The 12,098-nt window shown below is 50.5% G+C and overlaps 3 protein-coding genes across 3 annotated transcripts; 2 read left to right on the top strand and 1 right to left on the bottom strand.

Moving 5' to 3' along the window:
* Positions 1 to 1,985: 1,985 nt before the first annotated feature.
* Positions 1,986 to 3,545, top strand: LAJ45_04763 (uncharacterized protein; the record flags this gene model as incomplete). The annotated part of the gene is made up of 1 exon (XM_046114339.1): positions 1,986 to 3,545. One exon carries the CDS (start codon positions 1,986 to 1,988, stop codon positions 3,543 to 3,545), a length of 1,560 nt encoding a protein of 519 aa, XP_045972365.1.
* Positions 3,546 to 4,213: 668 nt separating this feature from the next.
* LAJ45_04762 (uncharacterized protein) lies at positions 4,214 to 5,030 on the top strand (the record flags this gene model as incomplete). Its single annotated transcript, XM_046114338.1, has 2 exons — positions 4,214 to 4,609; positions 4,680 to 5,030. The coding sequence occupies 2 exons, from the start codon at positions 4,214 to 4,216 to the stop codon at positions 5,028 to 5,030; spliced, it is 747 nt and encodes a 248-aa protein (XP_045972364.1).
* Positions 5,031 to 7,233: 2,203 nt separating this feature from the next.
* Positions 7,234 to 11,241, bottom strand: LAJ45_04761 (uncharacterized protein; the record flags this gene model as incomplete). The annotated part of the gene is made up of 3 exons (XM_046114337.1): positions 7,234 to 7,345; positions 7,405 to 11,108; positions 11,206 to 11,241. 3 exons carry the CDS (start codon positions 11,239 to 11,241, stop codon positions 7,234 to 7,236), a joined length of 3,852 nt encoding a protein of 1,283 aa, XP_045972363.1.
* Positions 11,242 to 12,098: the final 857 nt, after the last annotated feature.

Raw genomic sequence — 12,098 nt, 5'->3', positions numbered from 1 at the left:
CACCAGAGAACAGCGCCTCCCAACTGATTGTCCATCGGCGCTCCCACCCGAATTGTCCATACAGTCTGCCAAGCATATGCAAGGTACCGAATGCACTTCTCAAAGCTCGCTAAATTAACCCGCATGTTCTTCCGTTATACCCCTGCTCAACGGTTCTGGCGTCAGGTGGACCTTTCCCCTCACATATCGAGGTGTTAATTTCGTTCGACGAACAGAAACCATACATAATTTTCTCAAACCAACGCCACCAGGATACATCAACTTCCGAGACGGATTGTACTCATCATCTAATCCAGGAGGCATATTCTGCAAGTCCCGTAATGGTCCTCAGGATTTGTATTTAAGACCCTCATATCCCGTCTCTAAACCTCCAACATCAATCGAATTCGGTTATCCTCTCGTATGGCCTTTCTACACTTTCTAGTTGGAGACACCTGATTAGCACTAGAATATCTAGCTAGAGCAACCCTTAGTAGCTATCTCTATAACTATAGCTGGCTATTGTAAACACATGATCACTGACCGTAGAGTGTATGTATTTGATTGCATATACCCACAATACCTACATATAGTTAGAGCGATCTCAGAAATTTATTGGTGGCGAGCAAACGGACGAGTCGCCATACTTGCTCAAACTAGAACCCAGGGGCATCGATCGAACGTTAATATAGCAATCAACGACTAGTCTTTAGGCGGTTCTGTTTTTGTTTGTGTGGTGAAGACCGGAATATTAATTGGGGGATGAGTTACAACGAATTCAAGGGAGTGGATACGTAGATATAAACACATCTTAATATCAGAGCAGGTAACCGAGGGCAAACAGTGCACAAGCAAACATACTTTAGCTTACGTGGGACAACGAAATCGCTATATAACTGAGATGTAACGAGGCTGTCAAATTATTTCAGCTCATATAAGCTGAAGGCCAGGGCCAATTGGGGAAGTTTTTCATTCCTTGATGTTTTAATGTTTTATAGCTGGTAAATATTAAATATATATATAATTGCTCCATATACGGCTTCCGAATTTATGATCCTTGTTACACGATTGAGTGCGAGCTGATGTAACGTGGCTGTCGGCCAGGACATGTACATGTACGACAAGTACCTAAATCGTATGCATGTATATCATGGTGGTCGCTTTTGATGGCGTATGGTACTTTACTTAGCGATATATACATGTATGAGTACCGCCGCTGTGAGGGAAGTCGACAACGTGCGCAATGTTAATTACACATATGCATGGCATATGGGAAAAAGATCTAAGACAGGATGCGAGACTAAGTTTACACGCATCTCAAAGGCGTACCACACATGACCAAAATCTTTAATAAGAATTAACTTTTCATCTACATCATCCAACCATCCAACCACTTAAAACTCTTCTAGGTAGAAGAGGTTTTTCCCCCTCGTCCACTCCCCCGGTACCTCTGGCTTTGGCCCGTGTTGGGTTTCAGAGAGAGAGATCCTGCGGGTCCTGTTCAACTATATTTGTGTATTTCTCTCCAAAACACATCGCGTATCTCTTCAAGTTTGCCGTCTAGGTGCACCTGGAGTGGTGATGGAGTGATACTTGGTGCACAAAGTATCACTCGCGGGCGCTGGGAACCCATTCCGGGGAGGTGTAGAGATATCTCGACGGTGCAGTACACTGAGCACAGGACCAAGAAGGGGAAACACAGTTGAAATTGCATATACGTGTCACTTGTGACTTGTCGGGTGGAAGAGGAATGCGCCGTTTGTGTGGCTGTGGCTGCCACGATAACTATCGAGAGAAAAGATCATAGGTTTGTTTTCATCAAAGACACGTCTACTCCCGTGGTAAGCTAGGGAATCGATCGATCCCTAGTTACATGCGTATATTGGCTTATTTTAATATTATTCCAGGTCATGGGAGAGCGGTCTTTTTGGTCTAAACCCCCGGGCTGCCCACCTATATCCTTTATTCTTACTTGCCTCAGCAATCCATCTAAGGCCGAGAGCACAATGTCCAATACCACCACATCGCGCCGCTCTCCATGCCCGCAATTGCCTTTGCCTTTCAAAGCCTCCAGTCTCCAGAAAGACTGTATCGATCCCTACGTCCCATCATTTTCACTAACTGGAAGTTCTGATCTTATAATTCAGCCCTCTCCACGTCTCTGCCGTAGCGATCTTACAGCTCCCACTTTCAAGGACCTTTCCGAACTCTCTCTATTACGCATCCTTGACCTCGCCCATCCAGAAAAGGAGAACCCGCCACCCCGCCTGTTCCCCACCTCAGAGCGAGTGCAAGATCAGTTCTTCTTTACTTGCGAGTGGAACGAATTCGGGAATCTTGAGACCGAGCACGCACGCTTGCTGTACACTCTTACCCGCTACCCCGAACGCGGACTTCCATCTGTCTCTCGACCGCTCGTCGAGGCGTTGCTCTACTGTGAGAGTGTTCTTGATGGCTGGCCAAGGGTTTCAGGCAGTGTTAAGCTAGGTGCAGAGAAGGTGCTGAGTGATGTGCTGGGCCAGATGGTTTTTGCCCAGCGAGGAACTAGAGACCGAAAGGAGGACTTTCTAACAGCACCGGTAGAGTATGTGACTGGCGGAGGACCGCCGTATCTTCAGGTGTCGTTGTGGAAGCGGGCACTCGCAGAGATCACAAACGACCTGCAAGGCGGAAATTCTAGTCGGGTAGAGCAGTTCCTACAGATACATGCATGTCTAAAAGACCCAATCGGTGGGCTTAAGTGCTGCTTTCGGAGACAGCTTGACAGCTTCATGGGTTTATTAGCGTCATTGCGGAGCTCTCTATCTAGAGAAACCACTGCGATACCCCCAGAAACATGGAAAGATATTGCGGCGCAGCTGGCAGCTGAGTCTTCGTTTTTGAGCATACCAAGGCTACTTAAGGTTGTGTATATCCACTTTGTGGGCCACCAAATGCTTCCATATGTCTATGTCTCCCTCGACAAACTACCACGCGCCGAATTCTCAATTCCGAAGCGCGTGCTGGAAATTATGCGTGAGATGGTTTCCGGCACTCCCAGCTCTGGCAGCTCCATGTGTTGCGTTGCACCCATCACCATCGCATATTGCCCTTCACTGACGCGTGGAAGGAAGGCGGGGAAGGTCATTCTTGACGGTAACAACAGAGTCGCTGCTATCGCGGTGCTAAGGTTCCTGGCTACACTGACCGTTGGCGGAACCAATGACATGGTCATGGGAAGCCTAGAACGCTACTGCACTTACCACGGATTCGATAGCAAGTGGCATGTTGACCTTCGGGATGTCATCTCTGAGCTATGGGGCTCTCCCGAGACTCTAAAGTATCTCCGTGAGGAATCCAGGGGCCTTGTTGCAAAGTTTAGGACGGTAGTGCGCGTTCCGGCACTTGTGGTCCAGGAACCAAGTTTTCATACGGTGTGGGTCCCGAAAACAGGGGCTGAGAGAACGGCATTACTTCAGCCTATGCATCAGTCTATATACAACGATAGGTCCCTTTGCCTCGCAATTCCAGCGAAGCAGCAGTCCCATGGTAGGCCACTTGGGTTTTGGCCATTGCCGTTGAAGTAGAAAGCGAGCTCTCCCGGCGCTGGCAGCCGGTGAACTACATGTATTCATCCTGTAAGAAAACTACATGCGAGACGTTCAGGCTTCTACGAAGCGGCTCCAGCTAGCCTGGAGTCTATCTGTTTATGCCAAGACCCTCGTTGTTTGTTAAACTATGACTGTAGTTTTTTAAATACTGCTCCCGCAATATGATGTCGGAGCTCGTTTTAACTTTCATGGTAGATGTGACAACTTTGTCTACTCTTTGATACGAGCTATGATTGGATGCGGGCGTTATACGAGTCCTACTTCTATCCAACTCCTTATTTGCTGCATCGGTGATAATTATTAGTAAACCGATTAATTACTTGATTACTCTACTACCAATCCCACGCTAAACTAAATTAGTCGACGAGTGACACCCCATGTCCGCCCACAACAACCACCTTTCCAATCTCAGCACAAATTATTAGAAGTAGACCACTCCCAACTAATCAAAAACTCCGGGGTGACATTCCCACCCGACCACGTAGATCCTACGTCACACCCGCTGTCACTCACTTTCTCTCTCCCCAGTGTAAGATTTACGTCATCACGCCAGCCAGCCATGGCAACAAGGGGCAATGATACAAAACCCCAGAAAATCCACCCACTACAAAATTAAACCCACCCCCCCCCGAAACACGCTCGCCATGACCACCACCACACTGCGTCTCCGCCTCCTCTCATCACTGCCATCACTAACACCGCGCCTCACCACCATCACCACCGCCCTAAAACCCCACATCACCCCCATCTACATACAGCAGCGCAACATGTCATCCCCCAAGTCCACACCACGCACCCACGAAAACTCACACGACACATCGAACCTGAGCCACGACGAGAAGCGCCAGGTGCACGAGAACCGCATGGACCGGCCGCCCTACACGGTCGACGAAGGCGAGCATGGGGCGTTCAAGCCGATTTACAAGGGCGCGTGTTTCTGCGAGAAGGTGACGTTCGAGATCTCGCGCGAGCGGCCGCTAGAGGCGAAGTTCTGCCATTGCGAGGGGTGTCAGAGATTGCATGGGGCGCCGTTTCAATGGGTTTGTTCCCCGCCCCCTCCTATGTTGTGTTGGTTGCGGATTGGGGGCTGACTGTGTATATGTACCCCAGGCGGCGATATTCCACAAAACCGACGTGCGCTTCACGTCCGGCTCCTCCGAGCTGATCTACTGGCACTCTGGGACCAAATCGCAGGACTACATCCTGCCGTGCAAGGTGTCGTGCAAGAACTGCCGCACGCCGATCATGGATGAGGGGCGCAAGATGCTGCTGCTGTTCCCGACGCTGGTCAAGTTTGGGAGCGCGGCGGAGAAGCGGCGGTTTCACCCGAGCTGCCATATTTTCTATGAGCGGAGGGCGATCGATGTGCCGGATGGGCTGCCGAAGTGGAGGGGGCATAAGGGGGAGAGTGAGGAGATGGTGGAAACGATGAGGGAGGAGCATGGGGGGGCGAATATCTGAGGCGGTTGTAATAAATAAATAAGGGCTTGTATCGTTGTAATTATTGGATGTCGGTTATATATTGGTTGAAAACATTGGTGGAGTGTTGGCGGGCGTGGTGATTTGATCGCTTGTTCAAGATGCGTACTTGGTGCAGGTGGAAGTGCGGTTCGGTGTAACGGTAAGATCAACGTTTAATTGGAACTGGTCCGCAGATCATCCAGAAGTGCAATAACGTTTTATGTGGGCCCTGGGAGAATGCTCCGAGACACTCGCCTAGCTTAATTCAAGATGACGGTGATACGGAATTGAGCTTAATCAAACAGCGGGGGAGCTGAGCTAGAGTGAGACCTTATGACAGGGCAGCTGTAGCACCCATGTTAGTGAATTGAGGGGAGGATTGGAAGCAAGATGATGTATCCAACAAGAGCTTAGACGCTTACAACAAATCGAGTCTTTATTCGCCCCGACTCTCATAGCCCCGGTGTTTCGGTGTTTCGGTGTTTCGGTGTTTACCACGCAGCGTGAGGTCGGCCAGTCGATAAGATAAGATAAGATAACCGCACCAAGCCCCTGGGGCTTAACAACGAGTAAAAACACACTACAGCGTGTGTTTAAAGCGGTTTAACTGGAGCAGTACATTGTAATCTCAATAGTTACCGTCACCGGCTCCAACGGCCCGGGTTCGAACCCCGGGGCGGGCGGTTAACGTACGGGATGGCGCTGGCCATAACGGCCTAACTTGCTGTAGTTTTTGCTGCTGGACTTGGAACTTCTGTTTTTTTTTTTTTTTTTGCTGGGCATGTACCGTTTTAATTATTTCTCGCTATTGGTTGATTTAACGGAAAAGGTCTAAAAAGGCTAAAAAGAGACAGTTCGCTGTCTACTCGGCCTCACGAGTCACTCCAAGAGCACAAAGACATCAGGAAAAGCCAGTAATAAAGGTCCATTCCCGGCCTCATTCATTTCCTCCTCTAGAGAAACCAAACGTCGAAATAGCGTTCCTAATTGATTCCACTACAGCACAACCCGAATCCCCCCACAGGGGCATAAATTAGGTTCCACTCCGGCCCAGGAAGGTACAATGAGCAAATCCAAATCTACAGTAATTAGCAAATGGCGCATCAGTAGTGGCCAAAGACACCAAGCCGTTTCCCCTCCGGCTCCTTATCACCGCGGGAGGCCGGCAAGCGCTCTTCATATACCCGAGTCACGAGTGATATCTCATGATCCCACCCCACCAAATTTCAATCACAATCCATCACTCGTGCCCCACACCCATCCTCTCCATCTTCCAAATCCCGGATGTTTTTTGTTTTTGTTTAATTCATTAATTGCATGCAACTTTACAGTTATGGCAATACCTCAAATCCCGGATGCAAGTTTAAAGTTTCAAAAGATAATTAAATTTTAATAAAGACTCTATAATTTTTTAAACCCCCCCCCCCCCCCCTTCCCTCTTCTCGTTCTCTGATATCTCTTTCCCAGGCCAATGCAGGCACAACACAACAGTAAAAGAAAATAAGGACAGAAAACAGAAAAAACAAATCCCGATATATCATCACATTCATTAATCCATCACGCACAGCCTCCCACCCCCCTTCTCTCTACCACCATGTATATTAATCGCACCCAATAAACATGCAGAACCGCAGTCAACGACAAACATGCAATAAATAAAAATAAAAAAAGCGAGAAAAATAAAAAACAAGAAAAGAAAAAAGAGAAAAGTAGATCCCGTAGTAATCTCATTTATGTACTCGCACCCCTCTCATGTCCACTCCCCACTCCCCACTCTCCCCTCACCCTTCACCTCTCACCTCAACTCACTCCCCGCCGCCGCCGAAGCCCACCGCTCACGGCTCCGCCTCCTCTCCTCACCCTCTATACCAAAAAAGAAGCCCACATAAACACAGAAGCAACCCCATTAAGTCCCTAAGTAGTAAGGCAAAAGAAGAAACAAGAAAGGGAAGAAAAAAAAACCAACACGATCGCTCCACACAGACAAGACAGACTAAGATAACAATAAGAAGCCAATAAGCAGTAGGTATACTAAAGAAGTGATTTACTCCAACTCCCCCCAATGTATAAGACAAGGTGACCGATTCGTAAGAAGAAAAAACAACACTCCACGAGAGACATGACAACAGACAGTAGTAGTGTAAGCTAGGGAAAAGACAAAAGAAAGAAAGAAGAAGAAGAAGAAGATCACGCCGAACTTAACCTACAGTCCCGCCTGTAGACTCTCCACGGCACTGACCATGCCCTTCTGTGTCTCTATACTTCGCTGTGCATCTTCAATTTGGTAGCCTAACACGTTGACTAGAAAGTCCATCCTACACTGCTTGTTAGCAATCACGCCCCATCGTTAAACACATAGGGAAAAAAAACTTACTTAGCCTCCCACACATGCCTCTCCCTCACCGCCTCATACCCTTGACAACACATATCCCACACACGCCCTCTCCTGGCTTTATCCACTGTCTTCAGCCTAACCGCAAACACACCCGACACCGGCCGATGGTCACTTGTCCTGACCTCCCATCTCCGATAATCCGTCTGCTTGATCTTCCCGAGCCCTCTATACAGCAATCGATCACACCACGCCGGCGACCGCTTCTTCTCACTGCTATCGTATGTGTCCGTCCCTACGTCGTATTTATATGTCGGCCTAAACGTGATGGGCGACTCATTGAACGCGCGTAGTCTGAAGCCGGGATTCCGCTTCCGCTCCATGAGAAGCTGGTCACGCTCAAGCAATGCAGGGAGTTCGAGGTTCTTGGCTCTCGAGATGACCGAGTCGCGGTGCATGTCGATTCTGTAGTTCAAGTCTCCGTTAAGGATACAGATTTCATGATCAAGAATCATGCTACCGTCGCCTCCACCGACAAAAATATCTTGTGCTGGATCAGCAGGAAGGCTAGAAGACTCAAGAATTGCGGCAATATCGTTGTTTCGGGAGACGGTGTGTGACTGGCCAGCGGCAAGATGGCAGTTGATGAAACAAAGTGACGAGTCATCGAGAAGGAAACGGATGATGAGGGCGCCCTTGTTTCCGTGGAGACCACCGAGACCACGTTTGACGGTTGCAGCGCTGACGTTTCGGATTGAGTGGCGTTCGGCGGACTTGACAAAGATACAGGTGAAGAGACCCACGAGATTTGCTGAGTGTAGGAGAGTATAGGGTTCGTCTCGTGGGAGGTGGGTTTCGATTGACTTTGTGAGCTGTTGTTGCCAAAGACGATATTGGTGCGACATATGAGCTTGGTGATCAGCGGCCTTCTTCTTCTTCCCGCCCTTGAGAAGGGTTTTCGCCGTAAGCTTCTTGTTCTCGAGATCGACAAGCTCTTGGAAGCCAAAGACAATGACATCTGGTGACTCGACGCTAGTGAGCACGTTTTCGAGGAAAACGCGGTCATCGGCGTCTTTAAGCAGGTCCTGCGGCTTGCAGGCGCCGGCGTTCCAGGTGCAAATCAGAGCTTTGATCTCGCGGAAGCTGCAAAACTCGGCATCGCGCTTTTGCATCTCGCCTTCGAGCCAGTCGTCTTCAAGCATACCGTCCCAGAGACGGATGATATTGTCCACGCCAAGAGAGACGACTTGCAGGCGGCCGGTCTTCCAGATGCTGGTTCGGTCGGCGATTAATTGGACTACAGGTCCGTTTGAGCATTGCCAGTCCTTCAGTACCCGCCATGGCTTCGAGCGGACATCGTAAACGTAAATCATCCCAGTCTTGAACCCGGCCCACAAATAATCCCCAACACCACTCATGGAGTTGATTTTATACAGCGAGATACTAATGACGTCGATGCACGTAAGCTGCGTCCTCGAGTAGGTCGAAACCTTGCCATCCGAGTGCCCAAAATATATCTTCCCTGGCTCACTATTCACCACCGCACCACAAGTGATCTCACCTGTCGGCTTACTTGGTGCCAACGGTCGTTGTGTCAGGTTAAAAGGTATACTTGGATCTGTACTGGGTTGATAGACATGCACCGACTTCCCCGCGCCTATCCATAACAGCCCATCAACAACGAGTGAGAATGTGTGCTTATTCGGGATTCTAAAGGTCGTCGGCGAGTTCTTTAGATTTGGCACGCCGTTCACATCCGGACCCCACACTTGTAACTTCCCACCCTCATCGAGCGTCCACAGCTCATACCCGCAGCGGTGGATCTGGACAATCTCCTTCTTAACATGTGCGCTTGACCTTGAGTCGATCACCCGCTGCCCCGCAATATCCACCTCCAGCAGCTCACCGTGTGAGGTACCCAGCCACAGCTGTCGGCCCTCATCCTGAACCTTGATTGAGGGCTTGAAGGCAATTGCAGTTATCCGCGTGCCCTCAGAGTGGGGGAGCGACATTATACACTGACCGGTCTCTATGTTCCACACGTTCGTTGAGTGGCTTGTAGTACAGACATACTTCCCGCAGACAGCGAACAATCGGACATCATATTTACATGGGATTTCTCGTACGCCGGTCTTGAAGCATGGGAGCCTTCTGTTTGCCTGTGACGAATCCGGATACTCGCTCAGCGACGACTGATCATCAGCACCCTCATCCGAGTCATCACCATAGCCAGTATTCCGGTCGCCTCCTGAGCTCCCAATAAAAGTGTTACTCCTAGCAAGTGATGGTTGCCGTGACGGCGAATTGCTCTTTGTTCCAGGCCTTTTTGGCGGCGGAAGAAATGCTGAGGGATTAGGTACAGGCCTTTCAGGAACAGCAGGTTCAGCATGTCTAGGAGGCGAATAACTCCGTCCCCTCATGCTCGGAACCCTAGCCTTGATCCCTCCAATTATACCCCCTCCAATTGGCCTCGGCGGCAAATCCGGCCTCAACCCAGCGTCATCCAACGATGTCCGCTGCCCACGAACCGAATCTTCAAATTTCATCCTTGGCCTAACCTCCTCCCTTGACATCCTCGGCGGTGGCGGTGGTGCCGGCTTATTCGCCCTCACATCAATAACGTTCCCATTCCTCTCTCGTGGCGGTGGTGCCGGCTTATTCGCCCTCACATCAATAACATTCCCATTCCTCTCTCGTGTTGCGTTCGCATTCGGGGGTATCGGTGGGGGTGGGGGTGGGTTGTAGCTCAACGGCGGGGGAGCATAATAGGCCGAGTTGTTTGTAATCTTGCCCTGAATTTTCGGCCTTGGCCCTGCCTCATTATCCGACCTACTCGGCGAGTTATTTGCACTCGACGGTGGCGTGCTAAACGGCGATACCCGTTCCTCCGAGGACGTCGTCGGCGCTGCCAGCGCAATCCCTGCAAAATCCGGTCTTGTGTTTTTCGGGGGTATCATGGGCGGCTTACTTGTGATCTTCGGTTTCGAAGTCCTTGCCGGGATCGGCGGTGCGCAATTATGCTCGTCATGCACCACCTGCAACGCCGGACTCAGCGGCGCCCGTCTCACCGCAATACTATTGTTTGGCAGGCTCGGTCTACGATCAAAATTTGGCGGGTCATCAAAGCATGAAACTGGCGCGGGCGCCGGCGGCGCGGGTGGTCTCACGGCAGCCCTTACCGAAGCAGACACCGGAGGTGGTGGGGGAGGTGGGGGCGCAGCGCGCTTCTCTGTACCAGGCGATGGCGTGCTTCCACGGCTCGGAACCTTATTATTACTGTAGGGCCTGGCTGGTGCATTAGTGCTATTCAACGGCGCGTTGAGAACCGCGGGTGCGGGTGTTGGTCTTTCCGGCGATTTATCCCGGGCATCTATGTTTAGCGGCGGCGGCGGACACGGGGGAGATCTTGGCGACTCAACGCGAAACGTCGGAGGTGACAGCGGCGGAGAGAATGTGCTGTACATTGAGAGCGGTCGCTGGCGGGGGCCCTGACCGCCGAGTCGCCCAGGAACGGTCGCCGAAAGGTATTCGCGGTACGACTTCTTGGCGGGGGGCGCTGCAGGGCTACAGGAGTAGGCTTCTCGGGGAATGTCCAGAGAGGCTCGCGTGTAGCTCTCATGTGATTCTCTGAACGGGTCGACGCCTGTATGTGCTGGTCTGAGGGGCTTTGGTACTTCGGGTGCTGCTTGATGCGATCTCGAGGATGTCATTTGCTCAAAGCGTGAGCGCAGTGACGAAACGGAGGCCTGAACGGGGGGGGGGGGGGGAGGGTTAGCTGGCGGGTAAACAAACGGGGGGTAAATTGGAGCCAGAGGATCGTGAACTCCTCGAGGGGCCTCTCACGGGTGGTGTATCATCTTCGACATTTTCTTGTTGCATGGCTGTAGCGATCAAACAGAGCGAACGGTGGATTCTCGACTAGCTAGAACAGAGCCCAACAGCTTGCGATGAAGGGTGGATTCCAACCAAGGGGGGAAAGGGGACCGATCCAGCGGGAGCCAACTAAAATGATTGACAATGGATAGCACGATAGTCGATAAATGTTTAAATTTTTTTTTATCTATCTCGGTTGTGATATTGAGGGGTTGAATTTAGATGGAGGTATCTCTCGGCAAGCTTTCGACGTGAGCAAGGGGTGTGGGTGTGGAGGGGAGGGGGTTGGTTGGTTGGTTGGTTGGTGGATCCACAGGGGGTTGTTGAGTCGAGAAGAGAGAGAGAGAGAGAGGGAGGGAGAGGGAGGGAGAGGAAAAGAACAGGAAGAAGAGGAAGAAAAGTGGAGTCGATTCCCCTATTCCATTCACGCAGCAACAGACAGAGGAGGCCAGAGTGTTCTCGATGATGATTGAATAATAGTATTATTTTTTTTTAAAAAAAAGGTACTGTGGTGTTGTTGAAGCTTGACGAGGATGGACGAAGGGGAAGGAGAGACAGCCAGACAGGCAGGCAGAGTAGAAGATGATGATGATGATGATGGTATCTGACAGCTTGTTTCTGCCCTGGGATAGGAAAGATAGATAGTTGTGCTGTAGGTAAGTGCAAGTAAGCTCTCTGTTTGGGGGGGGCAACAACCAGCCAGAGTCCGTCAGTCAGTGGTTGTGGCTTTTTTTCGGTTTCATCAATAATAAACGTTCCTGACAGAGAACGAACGGCGGCTCTTGAAAGTTTTCTGGAAGGTGTGTGTGTGATGGGGCCTTCCTTGGCAGTAACGTTCTAACCCATACCCAATTGTACCCCGA

This window comes from Morchella importuna (genome assembly GCF_003444635.1).
Source record: "Morchella importuna strain M04M26 chromosome Unknown Morimp01GS012, whole genome shotgun sequence".
Taxonomy (NCBI): domain Eukaryota; kingdom Fungi; phylum Ascomycota; class Pezizomycetes; order Pezizales; family Morchellaceae; genus Morchella; species Morchella importuna.
The sequence above is the reverse complement of the archived record's forward strand: the minus strand, read 5'-3'. Positions and strand labels throughout refer to the sequence as shown.